At 42.5% G+C, this 21,922-nt stretch overlaps 1 protein-coding gene across 2 annotated transcripts; it reads left to right on the top strand.

Annotated features, from left to right (window-relative positions):
* Positions 1–5,846: 5,846 nt before the first annotated feature.
* Positions 5,847–12,882, top strand: barhl1b (BarH-like homeobox 1b). 2 transcript variants are annotated; one of them, XM_059526167.1, is made up of 4 exons: positions 5,847–7,113; positions 8,710–8,932; positions 9,994–10,283; positions 12,803–12,882. In XM_059526167.1, the coding sequence occupies exons 1-4, from the start codon at positions 6,654–6,656 to the stop codon at positions 12,865–12,867; spliced, it is 1,038 nt and encodes a 345-aa protein (XP_059382150.1). In that variant the 5' UTR covers positions 5,847–6,653; the 3' UTR covers positions 12,868–12,882. The 2 variants fall into 2 exon arrangements, with proteins under 2 accessions (XP_059382150.1, XP_059382149.1); XM_059526166.1 differs by lacking the exon at positions 12,803–12,882 and having other exon boundaries at positions 5,849–7,113; positions 9,994–10,874.
* Positions 12,883–21,922: the final 9,040 nt, after the last annotated feature.

The raw sequence follows: 21,922 nt of genomic DNA, 5'->3' as shown, positions 1-21,922 counted from the left end.
TGGCTTCATGATAACATTTAACAATGATTTATCGTCTTGTGAAAACCCTCCCAAATGCCCTGACAGAGGGGATAAGGATGAGGGGCAGTGCACTCTGACACCCCCTGGAGGCCGGGGTATATGGGGCATCTTTACCTCTGTCCAACAGCTTGTGTGTGTCTCCCAGTGGCAGCTGGATGGGACCACCAGCCACAGAAATGCCCCCCCAGCCCATTATTCTGTAATGGCTGTGCAATGGGCTAACATTGAACTCTGAACCCTTAATGAAAAACCACCTTGGCTCTGTCCCTACTCTACATTTACTTGGCCTTAAAAAACTAACTGGCCACAATGGCAAATATGCATAGCGATTATGAGTAATTATGATTACGATTTTCCCAAGGAAAAAGCAAAAAGTTAAGCTAAAGCATTTGCGGACTATTCTAATGCCTTATATGATTGTTATACTAAGTTTAAAAAATAAAAATTAGCAAGAGTGCCTTAAAATGATCAAATGTAGCAGTAAAAACTTCGACCCTGATACCAAAGAATTCTGTTTCAAATAAATGCTGTTCTTTTAAACTTTCTATTCATCAGAAATTCTAGAAAAAAGTATCATTTTTTCCACAAACAGCAGCACAACTGTATTAGGATAATAAGAAATCTTTCTTGCGCACCAAATTAACATATTAGAATAATTTCGAAAGGATCCTGTGAACCAGAAAACTAGAGCAATGGCTGCTGAAAATTCAGCTTTGCCATCGCAGGAATACATTTTGTTTAAAAATATATTAAAATAGATGTTTTAAATTTTAATCATATTTTATAATATTGCTGTTTTTACTGTATTTTTGATCAAATAAATGCAGCCTTGGTGTTTCAAAAACATTAAAAAATCTTACTACTCCAAACTTTTGTACCATTGTTTGTTTTGTTCTGGTTCATTGAGAAAGCTTATGCTTATGCAATTTTTTAAAAAAATTAAATTTTCTTGAAAAAGAGTTTTGTGGTTCTTTAAAGAGATAGTTCACCCAAAAATTCTGTCATTAATTACTCAGCTTCATGTTGTTCCAAACCCGTAAGACATTTGGAAAACAAATTAAGATATTTTTGATGAAATCCGAGAGCTTTCTGAACCCTGAAGAAAGGTAGTAAGGACATCATTAAAATAGTCCATGTCACATCAGTGGTACCGTAATTTTATGAGGCTACGAGAATACTTTTTTCACAAAGATAACAAAAATAATGACTTTATTCAACCATTTCTCCTCCCCATGTTCTTGCGGGTTTGGAACCAATGAGGGTGATCAATTAATGACAGAATTTTAATTTTTGGGTAAACTATTCCTTTAAAGAACCACAAAACTTTTTTCAGGAAAGTCTTTTAAAACATTGCATAAGCATAATCATTTGTGACATGTAAAAAAGGAGAATTACAATGCTCATGCATATATGTGACTATTTGTTTGCTCACCACAATTTCTCTTTCTCTGTTTTGGCAGATGTTTTCCTTGAACTCTGTCTAGAGTCATAATTCGCTGGGCTGCTGATGAACTTGGACATGGAGGGAGAATAGTGAGTGAGAGGAGTCAGAGGTCAGGGGTCAGTTTGTAAGTAGTTCTTTCTTTGGTCTTAACTAATTGAGTTTTTAGATATTGTACACTTTAATGTGATATTTTAATGTTTTACTGTCAGCAAAGCTTAGCCTTTTCCATATTCACCCATCTGTTTGTTTCAGCATAAATTAAATAGCTGCAAAATATCCACTCCATTAAAAGAAAACAGCATTCAAAATATCCAATTGTTTGTATAGCAGACAAATACAACATTTTCACATTAAAAATCTATCAGATTGCTGAATACAGTGATTTCAGGTCTGGTGGTGTAGAATGTGATTCCACCTGCAGAGATGAGAGGCAGAAAGGGCTTTTTTGTACTCGGTGAGGTGGTTGTCGCAGAAGTCAGGTAGGGTCAGCTCTTCTTCTGCTTGGTTCTCTGAGGAATCACCATATCAATATCTCTCTGAGCGTGCATTTTTGAGAAGAAACACTCGAAGTGATGAGTGCTGAACAGCCTGTAGGCCTCCAGAGACCAAATCAAACTCTGTGTTTCCTGTAACCTCAGCACCATGGGAAGTGACCACCCGTGCTACAGCACACACACAAAGAATAACGACGACCTGCTCTCCTCTGTCCGACGATGTGAGCCACTGCTCGGGGTGGTTTTACACAAAGTGATGATTTCTTTGTCAAACATCCCTTCGATACACACACACACACACACACACCAGTTTTTCCCTGAAGCGATCCGCAACCCCCATCCCGTTCAGTCCTAGCCCACTACGGCTAGGCCTCCAATTAAATCAAAAGTGGTTTGTTTTTATTGGTGTTTTGCGCTGACAAGTGGGCTATCATCCTGACGACTCTACCTGTCAGTGAGCGACTGAAAATCCTCAGTTGACAATGCCCAATGCTTCCAATTAGGAGAGAATCAGACTCCTAGTGTGCTAGCGATCGTTCCACCCTCCCCCAAGGCCCTTCCTTAAACCCCCCACCCTCTGGCACCCCCATCTTTCGGCACTCGCCCCACCAGCTTCTGCCATTTCGCTCTCTCATTCTTGCTACCTTCATAATCTTCCCCTTCACTTTTTTCAAGGTAGGTATATCTCCTCTGCAAATTACTGACACAAAACGGGGTGGCGCACCGGCGGTCCCGAACCTGAGTGCTGGCGGTCCCGAGCCCCCTGTCAGCTTTAATGAGCCAATAAAGGTATATTTCTCCAGCGTGAATGCGCTAAAGTCTTTCTTGTGTGACAGCTGACTGGGAAATGTGAGTGTTAACCTTATAAAAGATTCAGCGGTTCTCATTATTTTCTGTCAAATCTCACACCTGATGGCTTTAAGGTGCATCATTTGCATCGCTGACTGGTCCAGGGTGTGCCCGCTTTTTTTTCCCAACAATGTTTGTTTGTTGACTTAAGTCAAAATTTCTTTCCTTCTACATGTCTCTTTTTTTATCGCAAGGCATGTTTTACTCAATGTTTCGAAATGACAGCGATGCCAAAGTTTATCCAGGAACGTCGTACCACTTTCCTGAACATATCCAAATATATATTTAACAAACATGGAACAGAATAAATAAATGAAATTCAAAACATTGTTTTCACCCGAGGTGAGGCGAGATCAAACGACTTTGAAGCCTCTTGCCACTCATCTCTTCTGCCTCTCCGTCAAATCTTCAAACAATCAGAGGATGTACATTAAATGCAAGTGTTTCAGAGACAGATTTTTAGAGGGTGTTTCTGTGTATCTCCATTTGGTGTGTCAACCTCCTGATTTTCTGTCCTCTGCATTAATTGTTCATTCTATGCACTGTCCAACTTGTGTAACATTTACTCAGGTTGAAGCATTCTAGAACTTTGTGTGGCCAGTATCAATCACTAAAGCTTAATCAGTGTTTTAAGTCATAAAAATATAAAAGAAATAGATGCAAGTGTCGGTACAACTATTTGCACAATTGTGAAGCTTTTAAAAGTTTATATATATATATATATATATATATAATATATATATATATATATTCACCACAAAGAACCTTTTGTGAAACAAAAAGGTTCTTCAGATGTTAAAGGTTCTTTATGGAACCATTTAGACAAGAAAGGTTCTTTTATGGCATGAAGCACCTTTATTTTTAAGAGTGAATTTATGTTATTACTATTATATTTTATGCATTCACTTAATAATTATACACATTTCTTATACAGGCTTACATGGCCAGACCATAAAAAGTATTGTCAATGTCATTTTGATTTAATGACATATAATAAATAGATTATATTAGTTTGACATTGCAAGTAAATCCGAGGACAGTTATTCTGTGTTCTGTTCAATGTTCTGTCTTTAAATGAAAAGATTTCTTGAGCCTTTAAGGATTTTGATTGTTTGGACAATTGAAGGAAAACCAATGCAGTGCAGTAACCTAAAAAAGCAGCCATTAAGCAATTGTTATTTATATGGGTTATTTGATAATAGAATAATTTAATTTAACATTTCAGGTTTAAACAGATAATTTTTAATCATTAAGCTTTAGTGCACTTGTTGTCACCATACTAAGAGGTCTGATTTGTGTTTATCTTACAAATACAGCAAAACATGCCATAGTTAGATAACCCCTGTCACGGCCTGCCACAGAGACTAAGAAAAGAAAAATCCCCATCACACGCAGTGGGCATCCTCATGTGCCTCTAAACTAAAGTGAGTGCGCTTGCACCCCGCCTCATCGTGACAGCTTGCAGCCGCGTTGACACCCCTTGGGAGCGGAGAGCGGATTCACTAACCTGCCGTTGTCTGCGGCCCAGTAGCGCTTCCAATCTGCTGTTCTGATGGGGGGCTCGATTATTGGGACCTGTCGAAAAAACAAGAGGGGCTAACTGTTTGAGAGAAAGACGTGAAAGGCAGAACAATAGTTTTTCATGCATGTTAGAGTTTTCTGTCACGCTGGGCTTTCAGAAAGAGCAGTCGCCCTCATTATTGCTCATTAACATTGCACGATAAGATACTTGTTATGAACTAAACGACATGGTTGTTCGATGATCGAGTTTTATGCTTTGGAAAAAGAAAAGAAGTATCAAGCGTCAATGCAACAGACTGCCTTGTAATTTAAGATATATAACCACAAGTAAAACTTTTCTGATCTTGATGATTAATCATAGAAGTAATAATGGCTCATTAGGTTTTTTTTTTTTTTTTTTTTTTACATTACCAGTCATTATTATTACTAGAATTATCGTTGTTTCTTTGGTTTGTATATTGTTGATATGATAATAGAGTTTGTAAAAAGAAGAGGCGATATATTTGAGTATACTATAAAAATACTTAAATACTTTTCTTGCATCTTCAGTACACTTGGGTGTAAACAACGATTTCAAGATTTAAATCCACAACAAAACGTTTATTTTCATTATAAAAGTAAATTTGCAAACTTAACAAAATATAACGAAACTGCCATGAAGGTCACATGTCACATGACAGCAAAATGGCTTCCTGTATGTTGATTATGATTATATTACAACATATATGTATTGGTTCACTGGTTTTTTTTTTTCATGCAAAACTGCGTGTCAACATTTTTTTGTTCTTAAAATGACATCTTTTTAATGAGACTTTATTTTTTATTCTTAAATGTGTACACTAATAAAATATGCGTACATTAATAAAATATGATACTTAAAGTCCCTCGAAAAGTAAATAAATAAATAAACAAACGACTTAAATGCAGAAATTTAAAATGTTAATTATAGCAAAAGTGTGTGTCAATTTGAGTATGAATTAAATTACTAATATATTTTAATTAAAAATAGCACCATTGACCCTTTATATAATATAAATGACAGAACTTTATAGCCTACTAGTGTGGCTAACTGCGCGCCTTAAAAATGTTGTAATTAAAATTAAATCTATCAAAACCAATGCTTAAATTCAGCGGGAGAAACTATAAGGGATTTGAGAAAAATGGTCCAATTGTGAGAAAGTGGTCAAGACGTAACAGAGCGCGCGCTAGGAGGAGAGCAGCTAAAAGACCTCCCCACTCCTCATAATAACCCCATTATAAGGCTCATCAATGATGTAATGAAAGCAAACAGTGTGAAAATTGCCTGTAAACAGTTGGATCCGAGTCTCCTAATGAATTCAGTGTTTCTTTTAATCAAAGTGGGCGACCTGTGGGGAGGGGTTTCTTGGGCGTTGGGAGGGGTGGGGGGGGTGGTGGGGGTCCGGTTTCCTCTTAGCTAGCCAGTCAACACCCCAAAACACCTCTTAACCAATGGAAGCGAGTCGCTGGGGACTCACGTGGAAGGGGTGCCCTTAAAAACCTAGCCACTGAGTTGAGCACAAGTTCATTTGTTAGGTTTTATCTGACTTTCCGTTACCCAATGTGTCTATTTAACCTGCATTACCTCATTTGCGCTTCTGTCTTCTCACAGCATTTTTTCAGCGCTCTACGTTCAACGCTTTCGCATTGCATCACCTACGCCGGCAAAGAATGCACTTGCCTTTTCCATCCGGATTCGATTCTATTCGCCACAGCGAACAACCTTTGAACTGATGAAAATTTCAGCTGCTCAACAGACGCGAGGCTCGAGTTGACGCCGCTTTGCTTCTGTCCGTGGTGCTGAAATGCGCGCGCCCACTAAGTAGGCTACCTTGTGGTTTCACACTAACACCGTTACTTCAGAACAGCTTTTTGAAATAATTTGATTAATAATTCAAAGCTATCATCGATGCGTCTCGCGTCTTCGAGAAATACCGGGATTGAAAAAATTAATTACATTTGCCAGCCGAGAGTATATTTAGGCTGTATCGATTTTTTTAGTGAGGAGCTAAAGCAGGAAAAAAAAAAACCTCTTGTTTTTGGAGGCTGGGTCTGTGCGTATGCTACTTCATACAGAACATCCTCAAGAAACCTCCTTTTCCTTTTTAAATTTACACTAAAAGTCCTCAAGGAAGAAGAAAGTTTTTTTCTTCTTCCAGACAGGGGATGAATATTTCTCATTTCCGATTCTGCTTTGGATTTTCCTCCTGGATAGATCGCTATTAAATCGAGCGCCATTCACGCAGAACTTGCTTGAATACAGATGATAATCTGAACAGAGGCTTCACGCAAGCAGCAGTGTGGAGATGGAAGCGTCCACCAACGGCTCCAGTTTTGGAATCGACTCCCTGCTATCCCACAGGCCCGGAAGCCCAGTCATCGCGAAGGGGGACAGTTTGGTTGGAGAATGCCGGTCCCCGCTGGAGTTCAGCCCCAGATCAGACTTAGAGAGCGGTTGTTCTTCTCCTCCGTCCCCGCGGAGGGAGTGCGCTGAAGATGCGGCGCAGAGACAGGGTCACCCGCTCGGGCTCGGGCTCCCGTCACATTTGCAACACGGGCCGATGTCCGCTGGATCGCAACCTCGGACTGTTACTTCATCCTTCTTAATAAGAGATATTCTTGCTGACTGTAAACCCTTAGCAGCGTGTGCGCCTTACTCCAGTAACGGCCAGCCGACTCAGGAGGCAGGGAGACTGGTATCTAAAATCGCAGACGACTTCATCGAAAAGATCCACAGTAACTCATCGTCAGACAGTGAATACAAAGGTAAAAATATCACTTCGCTTTTAGTGATATTTTTAAATAATTGTACATGAACTAGAACTTGCCACATTTATATAGCATATATAGTTTAAGCAGGTTTGCTTTTTGACTACCCTATCATTTGGGATAGAAAACAAAAATCTTAAACGAGAATTATAATGAAACTTAGAAAAATGATTTATTGTTCATTCATTTCGTTCATTTATAGGCGTTGTTTATATAAAGGACAAAAGATTATATGAATTTGACTAAGATAGATAGATAGATAGATAGATAGATAGATAGATAGATAGATAGATAGATAGATAGATAGATAGATATACAGACAGATAGATAGACTAATGCACATGGCATAATAATTTTATCATCCAAAACATTTTAAAATCAACTCTTGCTAAATACATGTTAAAAAGTTTAAACCAATAAAGGCATTTGACGTTAGTGCAAAAAATCGTGAAATCTTTGTGACTTCAGTGCAAGAAATATTGCTCATTTTTGTTTCACTATCGTACATTTTATTGTGCATATTAATTCAGAGCTTACTGTTAGGTGCAGCCAAAGGAAGTTGAACAGATAAACTTCGTCAGCAAGATTCATTAAGGATTTGACAGGGTGAAATTACATCTGAGGGGGGAAAAGGAGTGAAAGATCGCTTCCTGTGACATAACATTAGGCTGATTTCAGGTCAATGACTATTGATAAATGTAGGAATATGCCTTTATTAAATAAGTCAATTAATGCTAGTTTTATAACTTTTTTGTTATTATTATTACAAATGAATAAATAGTAGTATTATATGCACGTGTCTATGGTTGATGGTGTCCATGTGTTGGGCCTACTGAAGACGTTGCTGATTCTGATAGTTTTGTAAAAGTCTTATCACCAAAATCTTGCTCTCTTAGTTGAAGTAGGGCACGACGGATCTCAACTATTCGCCTACCTTCAGCTATGAATCCAAATATGTTTCTACTCTCACATCATGACATTATTAGCTTGGCAAGTCTATAGGCGCGGTGATCAAAATTAATGCTCTCCAAATCAAAGCCATTCCATCTCCAGAGCGCTTGTAAAGAGTGTGTGTGCCTGCTTTGATTTTTGCCTTTCTAGCCCCTTATAATTCAGGGATTTGATGCAATTTGTCCCAGTGCTAATCAGATTTGTAACGCACGGGGTCGGTCCGCTCTTTATTTCGCTCGTATCCCCGGCCCTGTGAAGTTTCTCCGGTCTCGGTTGAAAGGTTTCCATCCCTTGTGGCTCAATTAGCCGGATTATTGTGCTCCTTGAGAGACGACTCAACTACTCGACTGGCAAGGTCTCTCGCGTCGTGTCCCTCTCTTTCTGTCTTCAGAGAGAAAAGAGTTTGGTTTAGATCGGGAGAGAGGGGTGAATTAAATATCACAAACCTCGTGTATTCACATTCTGAAAATAAAATCTGAAAAATGCATGACAGAATTACAAGCACGCGCGGGACCATCAGAGGATGTGTGGAAACCTTTGACACCAGAACATGTGATAACTTGCCAAAGCAGGGTCTACTGAAACACTTGGTCTAACTAACTCATGCTAACCAGTGCCCTTTCGTTCAATGTGATGTTTCAGTGAAAGAGGAGGGCGACAGGGAGATCTCGAGCAGCAGAGATAGCCCGCATGTTCGCCTGAAGAAGCCACGGAAAGCGCGGACCGCCTTCACTGACCATCAGCTCGCCCAGCTGGAGCGCAGTTTTGAGCGTCAGAAGTATCTGAGCGTGCAGGACAGGATGGAGCTGGCAGCCTCTCTCAACCTGACCGACACGCAGGTCAAAACCTGGTACCAGAACAGGAGGTGAGCATGTGGTCAGCTGGAAACAAATGCTTGAGTACATCCTAGCAACATTAAACAAGGGGGGAATTGCAGAAATTAAATGGTAGGCTAATTATTTTATATATCAATTTCATTTTCGTTCGTTTCTTTTTACTGTTTAAAAGTAAATGTACTTGGGTCTATAGGCCTGTCATATTATTTTCCTTTCATTTATAAGTCTCCTGCCAAGGACAATAATACGTGCCAGGTTATTTAATGGTTGCACTAAAAGTTAGGGGAATGCTACAGAATAAATATCGTTTAGTTAAATGTTGTTTAAAATAAATTATTTAGCTTTTCATTTTTAAAGGGGATCAAAAATTCACATCATTCTTATTTTTTTTTTAAACTATAAGCTGGAACAAAAATAAGACAAAAATAATTACGAAAATTAGCAAAAATCAAAACCTGTTTTAGGCTACTTCTACAAGTGGTTTATTTGCATATTTCCAGTTGTATTCGTAGCATCTAATTGTGTGCCAAGTTAAAGATTTGAAATTAATATATACAGTAGCTATTAAATCCACAAATGCTGCATGCGTCGATCCTCCATGAAATCAAATTAATTACTGAGATATTTGTGACATTGGTGCCTGCTTTTTACGATATGTATTGTTTATATTATTTACCCAGTTAATGTGAAATAAATATCAACATACTTTTCTATCGCTCGTTCCCCTCATATTGCAATAGTAAATATAGGCGAATTAAGCTTTTAGATGTAGGCTATGTGACGAAGCTTTAAATATGTTCTATTTAAACGTAAATAATATTATTATTAAATTGTGTGGTTGAAAACCGATATTCATACAGATACTTAGAAACAGAAGATAAAGAAACAGAGGATTCCGTTTTTATTTCTCTGAACTCTTTGGGTGTTGTTTCGCTTGGAAACAAGCATGCAAGACAAGTAGCCTACTCTGTGAATTTTTGTTTTCTTTTTGTCACCGCTTTTACGATCAGAAGATAAATCACTAGTCGTTAAATAATTTCAGTTTTATTTTTATATACTAACATCATAATTTTTTGTCTTGGAAAAAAAGGACAAAGTGGAAGAGGCAAACGGCGGTCGGACTGGAATTGTTAGCGGAGGCTGGAAATTATTCCGCGCTGCAAAGGATGTTCCCTTCGCCGTATTTCTACCCTCAAAGCCTGATGTCGAATCTGGACCCTGGAGCAGCGCTCTACTTATACAGGGGACCTTCGGCGCCCCCGCCGGCGCTGCAGCGTCCTCTCGTTCCCCGGATTCTCCTGCACGGTCTCCAGGGCGCCAACGAGCCACCGCCGCCTCTGCCCCCCCTCTCCGGTGTGTTACCCAGACCGACACCACCACGATGAACGGCACGTTTCGGACTCGTTGCAATACATGGCAGCTTTGATCTCAACCACCAAAAAACTATTTTACTGGTGACAAAATATTCGAGAAATTTTACGAAGCAACAAAAACAAACTGACACACAAAAAGTGGTTAGAGACATTTTTAAACTTTATTAAATTATTTATTTGACTTATGTTTTTTTAACTTGTGGTTATATATATATTTTTTTGGTTACCCTAAATGTTAAATCTGGAGAAAACAAATACAGACCGTTATATACTGAGCGCAATAATAACGGGACATGATACTACAGGGACATTTCGTTTTACAAATGTATTATTATCATTATTATTATTATAACTAGTCCATATAAGAAATGTGAATTGTTGGTGCATCCCTGACGCAAAGAATATTTAAATGGTAGATTCATATTTAATTATCCTGAGATGAAATCCAGGTCATAAATCGTGGGCTTTGTAGTGACCCTCTAAAATGTAAAGGAAAAGGGGTGTAAATAAGAATATTTTGTATCATATTTCCAAGCCTTATTAACAGGTGAGACTGACGTGAGCAGCACATTAAAACCCGATACGTCTTTACAAAGTGTCACTTTTCTGTTTGACAAACAGTTGAATGGTAAGGAGTACAAGCAGGTGGATTGGACGAGATGGATTATTAATCGGTTATCAATCGATTATTTTTGTGCTGCTTTTTTTCGTTTCTATTCCTGCACAACTGCCAGTAGCATCACTTTGATGTTGACGGAAAACGCCAAGTCCTCGTTTCAGATCACTTGTGATTAATAAGACGTCTGAAAGGAGATGACATGCAAAGTGTTCGCCCAGGCATTGTGCAATAACTCTGTATAAAGCCGTTGAAATATCTTGTCATTCTTTCTGGTGAAGCTGTATATTGAGAATAATGATTTGTGAAGTAATGATTCTCGTAATTCCAAATGATTTTTGTTCGTGCCCCCGTGTGCTTAGCGGTGTGAACTTCTTGAAAACTCTTAAAACTGCTGTATGTGCGGGGGAGGGTGGTCTTTAAGCAAGGACAATTACTTTTATAAATGTGCTAATAAAGATCTTTCATTAATTTACCACTGACTGAGAATGTGGAGGTAGCATATACAAATGCTGGGTAAATACACACTCGTGTTCTCATAGACAATTCAATTACACTAAACCAATAGCCAATATAAAAGGTATGCAGGTGCATAATGCGCGTGCCAGACCTGAACACTGACACATTATAAATGTATGAATTGAGAAAATTGCTATTGCAAAACTTGCCAATCCTCTACTTTAAAACAAGAACCAGAACTTCATGCAACCAATGCATGATGTGTTACTTTCTGCGACCAATGAGACAATTTTACCTTTTGAGAAATGTACATGTAGCTATAAACATGTTTATTTCCTATCTAACTGCCTGGATGATAATTCTAATTCAGCAGTAATTTCATAAAATAATCCACACTGTGAATTTCTGGTAAAGCGATAAGTGTGTCAACCCTAAAGTATTATTTTATACTTTGTATAATTGAAAAGATAAATGTTATATTTTATTTATTTTGTAAAATAAATAGGTCAAACACAGTGTGAGGAAAAAACGAGTAAACGAGCCTAATGGTTTAGCCCTATTCTCCATAATTGAAACCCAGGCTAAATTGTCTTAAAAGTTACGAAGGACTAAGTTTCAACGTGGGAAAAAAAGTAAACCAATAAAATACACATAATAGTCAGGCTACACTGGTTCCGCCAAATCATTGCTTTTAAAATGTATCCAGAAATTTAATGAAAAGTAAAAGTTTGCTTATGAAAATAAACGTAAACAAACTCTGTGATAGCAATATCATAAAAATCGAGCTCACAGAACTCTATAACTGCCAAATGTGTTTGAATAATTTTAAACATGACTGTCAGACACTTTGCTCAAACCCCACACTATTTGGTTAGCATCGTGGATTTAATTTGTCGAACCTATGAAAAAAAAAGTTAATAAGAATGTCGCACCCAATGAAGAGAACATTCACCTCCCTAACCTTTCAGAAACGCCTGGAGATTTGGGAACTTAATTCTACCTTCATATTTTAAAGTTTAACGCGACCACCTCTTATTAATAGGTCACACTTTAAATATAAATTTGATCATGAATCATACGAGCCGGTCTCAATACAAATTATAACCATGTTCATTTTATTGGCAGCAAGACAAAAGGGAAATACTGAGAGATTGGATGTTGGTACGTGATCCAGTTCTCTCTCACGCGCACACACACACTCAACACTTGTCAGCTTCCATTGTCTCGTGTCTACAAGAGTAAAGTGACTTTTTTGCACCCTTAAAACAGCATCATGCATCACTACGAGTCATTTCATTTAGTTTTCATAAACAATATATGGATGAAATATTAATGGTCACCTAAGTGTGTAATTGTTTAAGTGCCCTAAATGATCCCATTTGGAAATGGATTGTTTCCATACCCTTTCTTGAAAGTGTTGGTTTGCTGCTCTTTGCCAAACGGCCCCAACAGCTGGTCACCGGGCAGTGCTGACTGCGGCTCGGATCAACAAGGGGACATCTGGTCAGCGGCATGACGGGACCCCCCTTCATCCCCCCTCCGTGAGCCTAAGACTGACTTTAACCCAAGCATGAGACCGGTCCGTGAAGCTCAGGGTTTAGGGACTGCTCTGACAGGGCGACTGAATGGGATATTAACGAGCAGACAAAAGACCTTAATAGCTTTTAATTGAACGTCGATAACGTGTGATCAGTCGGGCTCCTGCTGCAAACTTTCGCATAGCACATGTCATCCTGCGTCTCATCATTGGGCTCCTGTCCATGAATCACTAGAAAGCGAGAAAACATTTTAGAACGTTTCATAGGCTACATTTATTACTTGTTATTGATGTGGGAATATATATAATATTATATATATATATTATATATATTATATATATATATATAAAACAATAAAAGCTAGTAATAGGTTTAGCAATAATGCAAATCAAATAACAATTGCATTATAAAATACATCAAATGTTAACCAAGACATTGAGAGCAATTTAAGAAACAGATGCGCACGTAAAAAAAAAAGAAAATAAAAGAAAAATGACATATCAATTCAGATCAAACATTTAAGTTATCACATAGATCTGCACCTTATCCAAAGGAGGCTGATGACCCCCCTCAATATTTATGAAAAGGGTTATTCTTGCGAAGTGCGCAGCTGATTGCAAGAAAAGCTCCTCGGTCTTGTTAATAGACGCGGTGATTTTTGCATGTGAAAAGATAGTGGTAAATCCCTCGGCTCTTACCAAGGATTGTCCCCGGCTCAGGGTTAATGAAGTGCGGATTGAGTCTCGCTGATCTCCCGACAAACAAAAACACAACACGGAGAGCTTAGAGCCGCAGGATCAGTGACTCTGATTAAGCTCATTGACTCAGAATAAAAATCCAAACAAAACAGCCCTCAGATGAAATTAAGAGTCAATCAAAGTGCAACTTGCATCGTGATTTGGACGACTGTCTTTTTCCATGTTTTTCTGACGATTGCCATTTTTTGTCACGTTGCTTTCAATGAAATTCAGCGCAAGGAACAGAAACATCTGCACGTTCATTTTGTCCTTTCTCTGTTTACAAACCTGCTTCACAATTCATTTAAATGTATTTAAATGTAAAAAAAAATTATAAAATATAATAATAATAATAATAATAATAATAATAAAACAACAGACACTTTGGTAGCGTTAAAAATTATTTAGCAAAACAGAGATAAAACATAAATATATATTATTTGAGCAGATAAATATTTGGATAGTTATAGATCTAAAGCTTTAAATTAGACCATTAATATTAAATAGTAAGATACAGAAATGTGGAAAAGGTATTACCATTATTACCAAGTTAATAATATTAAGGTGTATAGTGTTACAATTGTAACCTACCTACATAAAGCAAATACATTTTATTTTCATTCATTCACATTTAAAAATTCTAAATCACTTGTACTATTAATCAAAATAATCAGTTTCCTAAAAATCACACTAAATGGGAAATCTTCATCCTAGCGCAGATGTGGATGGAAATCTGGGAAACTGGGACAGTGATTGGTCAACGAGATCAGTGGCACCTGCTGCAGGGTCACTACACCCGCGACCCCCAGGGGAAGGTGGTTGGAACGCTGTTGCTTTGTTATCCTACTCACAGTTGTCCTCTGCATAAACTTAGTTGGCCAGAGAGACAAGGGGAAATGCTGGAAAACACTGTTGGAATAAAAAAAAACAAAGTGTAAAAAAGATCTGAATCAGCAACACACACAGACACATTTAGGAAATGTGGGGTACAGCAAAACAATAGAAAGAGACAGAAAGTAGACAGCGAGTGGATCCCAAGATACTGTCCTGGGTATCAAATCCAATCCTTGCCTGAAGGTATACAAAGGGTGGAGGTATAAAGGCCTCAGAGTGTGGTAGCGAGATAACCCCGTAATCATTCCTCCAATAAAACCCAAAGCATTTCTAAACTTGGGTTGGGGGCAAAAGGATTGACATACCAATCTTGACAAATGATAAAAACACTCTTCTCACAGTCCAAGCAGAGGAAGAAGTGGGAAAAAGAGCGAACAGTACACATGGAAAAGAATAGTGGACATAAAAAGTGCTTGTTGCAGGAATCCCCTGCAGTCAGCAATAACAGTCATGTTTGTCCCAGCAGGGGACAATGTAAAGAACACTGGTATTAGGTGACAGGCTGATTATCTAATCAATAAGGGCGAACTGACATAGAGCCGTTGGTAACCCCCTGCTCACACTGTTCCATCACACAGTTGAGTGAACAAGCAGAGATCTGTCCCATGGGAGCATTGCTACCCCTGAGGATGTAGACAGCACTAACAACATCCACCCCTTCCACCCCCAAGCCTCACAGAGGGGCACTAATAACATCCCTCTCTATACTGACACCCAATGGCTGGGAGAAAAACAACCCTCTGGACTTATATAAACTGCACAAGAAGAACTTTTTTTTCCATATTTAAGTCATTTAGTTTGCATTTGTTAAAAAATTATATTATGGACAAGAATATTAATAATAATAGTAATGAATATTGTTGTTCTCTTTACTAATAAATCCTTGTGGACTTTCGACTGCTGCAATGCGGTCACTAACAATCCTAACCTACAGTATGTAAATATGAAGTAGTTCTTCAGTGTTTGGGCTCATTTAAAGTTGATTAGGTTTGAGAAAGAGGAACTTTCTGGAGAACCTCTGCACACCCCTGGGTCAGAACGCTGGACCCCGCGAGCCCCTGAGTCTCATAAACATAAAGGAAGGAATAGGTATGAATAAAGGATGAGGAAGGGTATACATGTATTTTTAACACCCTTCCGTGTGAAGCCTAGCAGGAGAATGCATTTTGGGTTTGTGAGGGGGAAAGGGGGCAAAGGTGTTATTGTGACAGACAAAGGTCTTTTGTGTTATTGTGTAGAATATGGCTGTAATGACTGAGATAGTCACTTCCTGGGGTTGTCTTTGTTTTGTAATATGTGAAACATGTTAATGCAATTTTAATTTTATAGAAAATGTCAATTAATTTAATAATATATTTATTAATAATAAGATACATTAATATGTAATTTAAATAATGTTATATATTATATCATACACATAACATAATATACATGTGTAATTAACAAATATTACATATATAATTATTCATATTGTTTGAAATGATTATTTGTTGTAAATTACATATATAATACTATTAGATATATAAATGTTTTTCTTTTTTTGTTATTCGGTAAATGATATACAGTATATTAAGTATTATAAAATTAGATCATTAATAATAAATAATTGAATATATTAATCTTGACTGATATTGTCACACTACGCTGCCGAAGGGAACACGGAGCGAGGATAATCAGAGAAGTCTTTATTAATCCAACACAGTCCAACATGGAATATAGGAGGAAAACCCACGTTACTGGTAGACCCGACAAAACTGAACTGAAAGGAAAAGGGTTTTTAAAGGCAGGATAATGGGGAAAACGTACTCGGTTACTAACGTAACCTCGGTTCTCTCTAGAAGAGGGAACGAGTACTGCGTCTTAGCTAAGACGCTACGGGAAAAGTCTCTTTTCACGAAATACTAAAGCAAAAAATTATCCTTAATTTTGAATTGTTGTAAAGCGCATTTGCAGCAGCACACAGCCATAGGCGAGACGGCTCGCTCGCTCATTGGCTGCTCTGCAGCAACTGCACAAGCCTATCCAGCGCAGGCTGATGCAACATCAGATGCCACATCCCGCCGAAACGGGTGTGGCCTAGCCCTATAAAGGGAGCTCGAAAAGGCTGACTCACCTGATTTATTTCATCGCCAAAGCGAACCAGAGTGAATCGTACGCACAGCAGAGAACGCAGTACTCGTTCCCTCTTCTAGAGAGAACCGAGGTTACGTTAGTAACCGAGTACGTTCTCTTATGAGAGTTCTCTCGTACTGCATCTTAGCTAAGACGCTACGGGAACCCCATGTAAAGCGCCGTGCGCGCAGAGATCACACACCAATAAACCTGGAAGCAACGCCCAGGATTTACAGTGCACAGTCACCAGAGGGACTCACAGAGAGTCCAGAACAGGAGGGGGGGACCCTCCGTCCCATATCTAGCAGCGTCCGTAGACGCGTCAATATGACATCACACAGACAAGGCAAAGCCTGACCAATGTGGTAACGCGGGTCTTACGCAATACTGCCCATATAACAGTCGGCAGCGCATAGCGCTTGCGATCTCAGAGTTCCAATCAGGGCCCTGATTCGACTATACCGACAGCAGCCCTGCTTGCAGGGCGGGAACCTCCAGGTTATAGAACCTGATAAATGTAGACGGCGAGGCCCATCCTGCCGCCATACATATATCCTGTAAGGAGATCCCACTAGACCACGCCCACGATGAGGCGACGCCTCTTGTGGAGTTTGCTCTGACGCCCAGTGGGCACTGAAGGCCCCTGGAAGCTTAAGCTTACGCTATGGCATCAACTATCCATCTGAATAGGCCCTGTCTCGAAACAGCCATTCCCTTGGAACGTCCACTGAACGAGACAAACAGCTGCTCAGTCTGTCTAAAGACAGCGGAGCGAGACACATAAGCTCTTAAAGCCCTAACGGGGCAAAGAAGACTCGAGTCTCCATCCTCTCCTGACACCGACAGGGCAGACAGGGAAATAACCTGAGCCCGAAATGGCGCGTTGAGGGATTTCGGCACATAACCGTGCCTAGGTTTGAGTATGACCCTTGAGTCATTAGGCCCAAACTCCAAGCACGTCGTGCTCACCGAGAGCGCATGCAGGTCACCCACACGCTTCACTGAAGCGAGAGCCAACAAGAACACTGTCTTGAACGACAGATGCTTGAGGCTAATCGTTCGGATAGGCTCAAAAGGGGAACCTTTCATGGCCTCCAAAACAGTCGAAAGGTCCCATACAGGGACTGACGGAGGTCTGGGAGGATTCAGCCTCCTAGCTCCTCTAAGGAAGCGGATGACCAAATCGTTCCTTCCTATTGACTGACCGAGCGTTGTCTCAGAATACGCTGCGATAGCCGCCACGTAAACTTTGAGCATGGAGGGGGCTCTGCCCTTATCCAACAGCTCCTGTAGGAAGGAGAGAACCTCCGTCACCTCACAACTAAGAGGTGAACATCCCCGAGCTGTGCACCAGCTGGAGAACACCGACCACTTCGAGGCATACAGCTGTCGTGTCGATGGAGCTCTAGCCTGAGTGATGGTATTTAGCACTCCCACTGAGAGATCAGCGGGTAACCGTTGAGCGCCCACACATGGAGGGACCACAACTCCGGTTGAGGGTGCCAAATCGAGCCCCTGGCCTGCGAGAGGAGATCCCTCCTCAGCAGCACTGGCCACGGGGCAGTGTCTGCTAACTGCATCAAATCTGGAAACCATGGTTGGTTCTTCCAAAGTGGTGCTACAAGCAGTACTGAGCATCTCGTTTCCCTCATCCGTTCTACAGCCTGCGGAAGTAGGGAGACGGGGGGGAAAGCATAGAGCGGGCAGCACGGCCACCTCCGTGACAATGCGCTTTCATTCTTGGAAAAGAACGCGGGGCAGTGAGCGTTTTCGTGGGACGCGAAGAGGTCCACTTCCGCCCTGCCAAATCTCTCCCACAACAGCTGGACTGTCTGCGGGTTTAGAGACCATTCGCCCGTGGGAATGTTGCTTCTGGACAGCCTGTCTGGACGCAGATTCTGTAGCCCAGGCACATGAACTGCTCTCAGCGAGCGCAAGTTGCGCTGAGCCCAAACCAGGAGGCATTCTGCCAACTTGTACAGGTTTCAGGACCTGAGACTGCCCTGGCGATCTATGTAGGACACCACAGACATGTTGTCCGAACGGACTAAGACGTGGTGGCCCTTGATTCGGGGACAAAAGCGCGTCAGCGCGTTCTCCACTGCCAGCATTTCCAGACAGTTCATATGTTGGAGCTTTTCCCGTTCTGACCACAGGCCAAAGGACGGTCTGCCCTCGAGCAGCGCTCCCCATCCTGAAGTGGAGGCATCTGTCGACACCATCTTCACTTTCGAGGAAGTCCCCAGGCTTACACCTGATTGGTACCAGTCGTTCGCTGTCCAGGGTTTCAGGGCTGCAACACAGCTCTGGTTGACCCTGAGACGCAACCGACCGGATATCCACGCTCCGCGCGGTACTTGCACTTTCAGCCAGAACTGCAGGGGGCGCATGCGGAGCAGGCCCAACTGAAGAACTGGAGATGCTGAGGCCATGAGACCTAGCATCTTCTGAAATTCTCTGAGCGAGAAGGTCGCGCCGCAGCGGAGAGAGCTCGCTGCGCGCTGAATGCCCAACGCGCGCTGTGGCGACAGCCACGCCATCATGGAACATGAGTTTCTCGAGGTGATCGAGTAAAATGGCCCCGTGTTCCACGAGCTCTGATCGTGATTGAGCCAGAATCAGCCAGTCGTCCAAATAGTTCAGCACTCACATGCCTCTGAGTCTGAGAGGAGCGAGCGCTGCGTCCATGCACCTCATAAACGTACGAGGAGCCGTCGACAAGCTGAACGGCAGGACTGTATACTGGTATGTCTGGCCCTCAAAGGCGAATCTCAAGTATCGCCTGTGACGTGACGCTATCTGTATTTGAAAATACACGTCCTTCAGATCCATCGACATGAACCAGTCTCCTCTGCGAATATGCGCGAGGAGTTTCCTGGTCATAAGCATTCTGAAACTGTGTTTCACCAATGCGTGGTTCAGCTGTCTTAGATCCAGTATGGGCCTTAGACCCCCGTCTTTCTTGGGCACAAGAAAGTATCTGCTGTACAGCCCCCCTTCGCTTTGAGCTTGAGATACAGGCTCCACAGCCCCTTTGCTCAACAGTTTTGATATTTCGGCCCGAAGTAGGTGTGCTACTTCTGTTTTGACCGTAGTTTCGACACGCGCTAAAAAGTGCGGAGGGCGTCGAAAAAACTGTAGCGAGTAGCCTTTCTTTATAATGTCTAGCACCCAATCCGAAACCCCTGGAAGCGCTGACCATGCATCTGCATGAATGGCTAAGGGTTGGATGCAAAGCGCGCTCTGTTGACTGGGCAACGGCGGCGCTTCGATGTGCTGCAACATGGGCGTTATGCCTGTGGCGTTTGAGGCGGGGAGTGCGCTGATCACAGCGGGTAGATCGCTCTTCCTCGACCCCGCCACGGTGCTTAACCGAGTGAGGGAGGGCTGAGCGGGTCCCGTAGGACTCGTGATGTCTGCGAGTAAATGTGGGCTGTAAGCGTGCACATTTACTGCTTTCGACTCGCTGTCTGCCTGGGCAGAGCGTACGTGCACGGGTTTCATTTTTACAGAAACCACGCGCCGTGTGTGACATAGTGTTTGTGGGCACTGAGGAGTGATTCCTCGACGAATCTCTCAACAAACTCGTTGACAGACGATCCGAAGAGGCCAGCAGGAGTCAGCGGTGCGTCGAGGAACGCAGCGTGCTCAGACTCTGCCATGTCTGAAAGCCATAAATGTCTCTCAGCCACAGTAGTGGAAGCCATAACCCATCCCATGGCCTGTGCAGCGGACTTAGTAGCGCGGAGGGAGAGATCCGAAGCACTCCTCAGATCCGCGAGACAGATAGCTTCAGGTCCCATCTCATCCAGCTTGCGGAGGAGATCACCCTGGAAAATCTGCAGCGTGGCCATGGTGTGTAACGCAGACGCAGCCTGCCCAGCAGCAGAAAAGATCCGTGCGAGCAGAGATGACGTCATGCGGCAGGCTTTCGATGGCAACGCCGCTTTCGTTGGCCGTCCAGCAGAAGGTGGGCAAAGGTGCGTGGCTATAGCCTGTTCCACCGGCGGAAGTGACTGGTAGCCTCTGTTTTTAGCATCTTCCAGTGTGGAGAATGCTGGCGAAACAGACGAACGAGTTCGCGCCGAGTATGGAGCGTTCCAAGCTTTCGCCACTTCTTCATGAAGCTCAGGAAGAAACGGGGCGGGCTTTGAGCTAGGAGAAGTATGCTCATCCAGAAGAAAGCTAACATCCAGCCGGGAACGAGAGAGGGGCGCTGGTGCAGACCACTCGAGGCCGAGGCTCGTCGCGGCCAGCGTGAGCACTCGCATCAGTTCCTTCTCGATATCAGCCCGCCTGCTGGGCCTCTGAGCAGAAGGCGCGAGATCCCCGGAGCTTGCCCAACCCTCACTGCCCGAAGCTAGCAGAGAGCACGTGTCCTCTTCCACCGACGCGGCCCTGAGATCCACTTCCTCGGAAGACGCGGCAGCAGACAGCGGGCGCTGACCATCGGGAAGCGATGCAGGGGAGGCCGGTGAAGCAGGGAGAACCGGCGAGCTCGGTTGAGCTGGAGGCGGTTCCGGTATTTCGCTGGGAGCGGCGCTTTTTATGGCGCTGCGGCGCAGCGGGGGATGCAGGCTCGGAGAAGAATGCCAGGCGAGTCCTCAGAGTCACCATCGGCAGTAGCTCGCAGTGAGGGCAGCCGCCGTCAGCGAGCGTGAGCGCTACATGATCCTCACCCAGGCAGGAGACACAGATGACGTGACGGTCTCCTTACCTGAGCGGGGCTCTGCACGAGCCGCACGAGGGCATCTTTAAAAAGACGCAGCTCTTTTACGGGTGTGTGTCGCAGGGCGAACACACACGAGGATACAAAAAAGGATATAGGCGCCGGAACGCGCAGCAGGAACGGCAATGGAAGGCAGCGTAGGCCACACACAGACTGGTCCATAATCATGACATTTCGCCCCACTCCCGGAAGGTGTGTCCTCAAGGAGCCATAGGTGGGAGCTTAGGAGGGAGGGGGGCCAGCAGACAGAGACCTAGGAGGGAGGAGTCAGGAAGGAGACGACGGAGGGAGTAGCCAAGGAGGGCACAAGAGGACCTTGGAGCAGAAGGAGTCCAGCTGGACCTAGGCTACAGCCATAATGACTGCCCAAGGTAGTGCTGACAGTGGGAGGAGCCATGGAGGAGGAATGGCTACCGATTCCAGAGGCCGAGGATCCAGGGGGCCAGAGTGGAGCCGAGGGCTCTGGTGACCGAGGCGGAGATCCAGAGATCCACATCGTAGCCAGAGCAACCAAGGTGGAGCTGGCGGGATGAAGAAGCCCAATGGAGCTGGTGGGATGGA

Source organism: Carassius carassius, chromosome 36 (genome assembly GCF_963082965.1).
Source record: "Carassius carassius chromosome 36, fCarCar2.1, whole genome shotgun sequence".
Lineage (NCBI taxonomy): Eukaryota > Metazoa > Chordata > Actinopteri > Cypriniformes > Cyprinidae > Carassius > Carassius carassius.
Note: the sequence above shows the minus strand (reverse complement) of the source record. Positions and strands in the feature narration are given on the sequence as shown.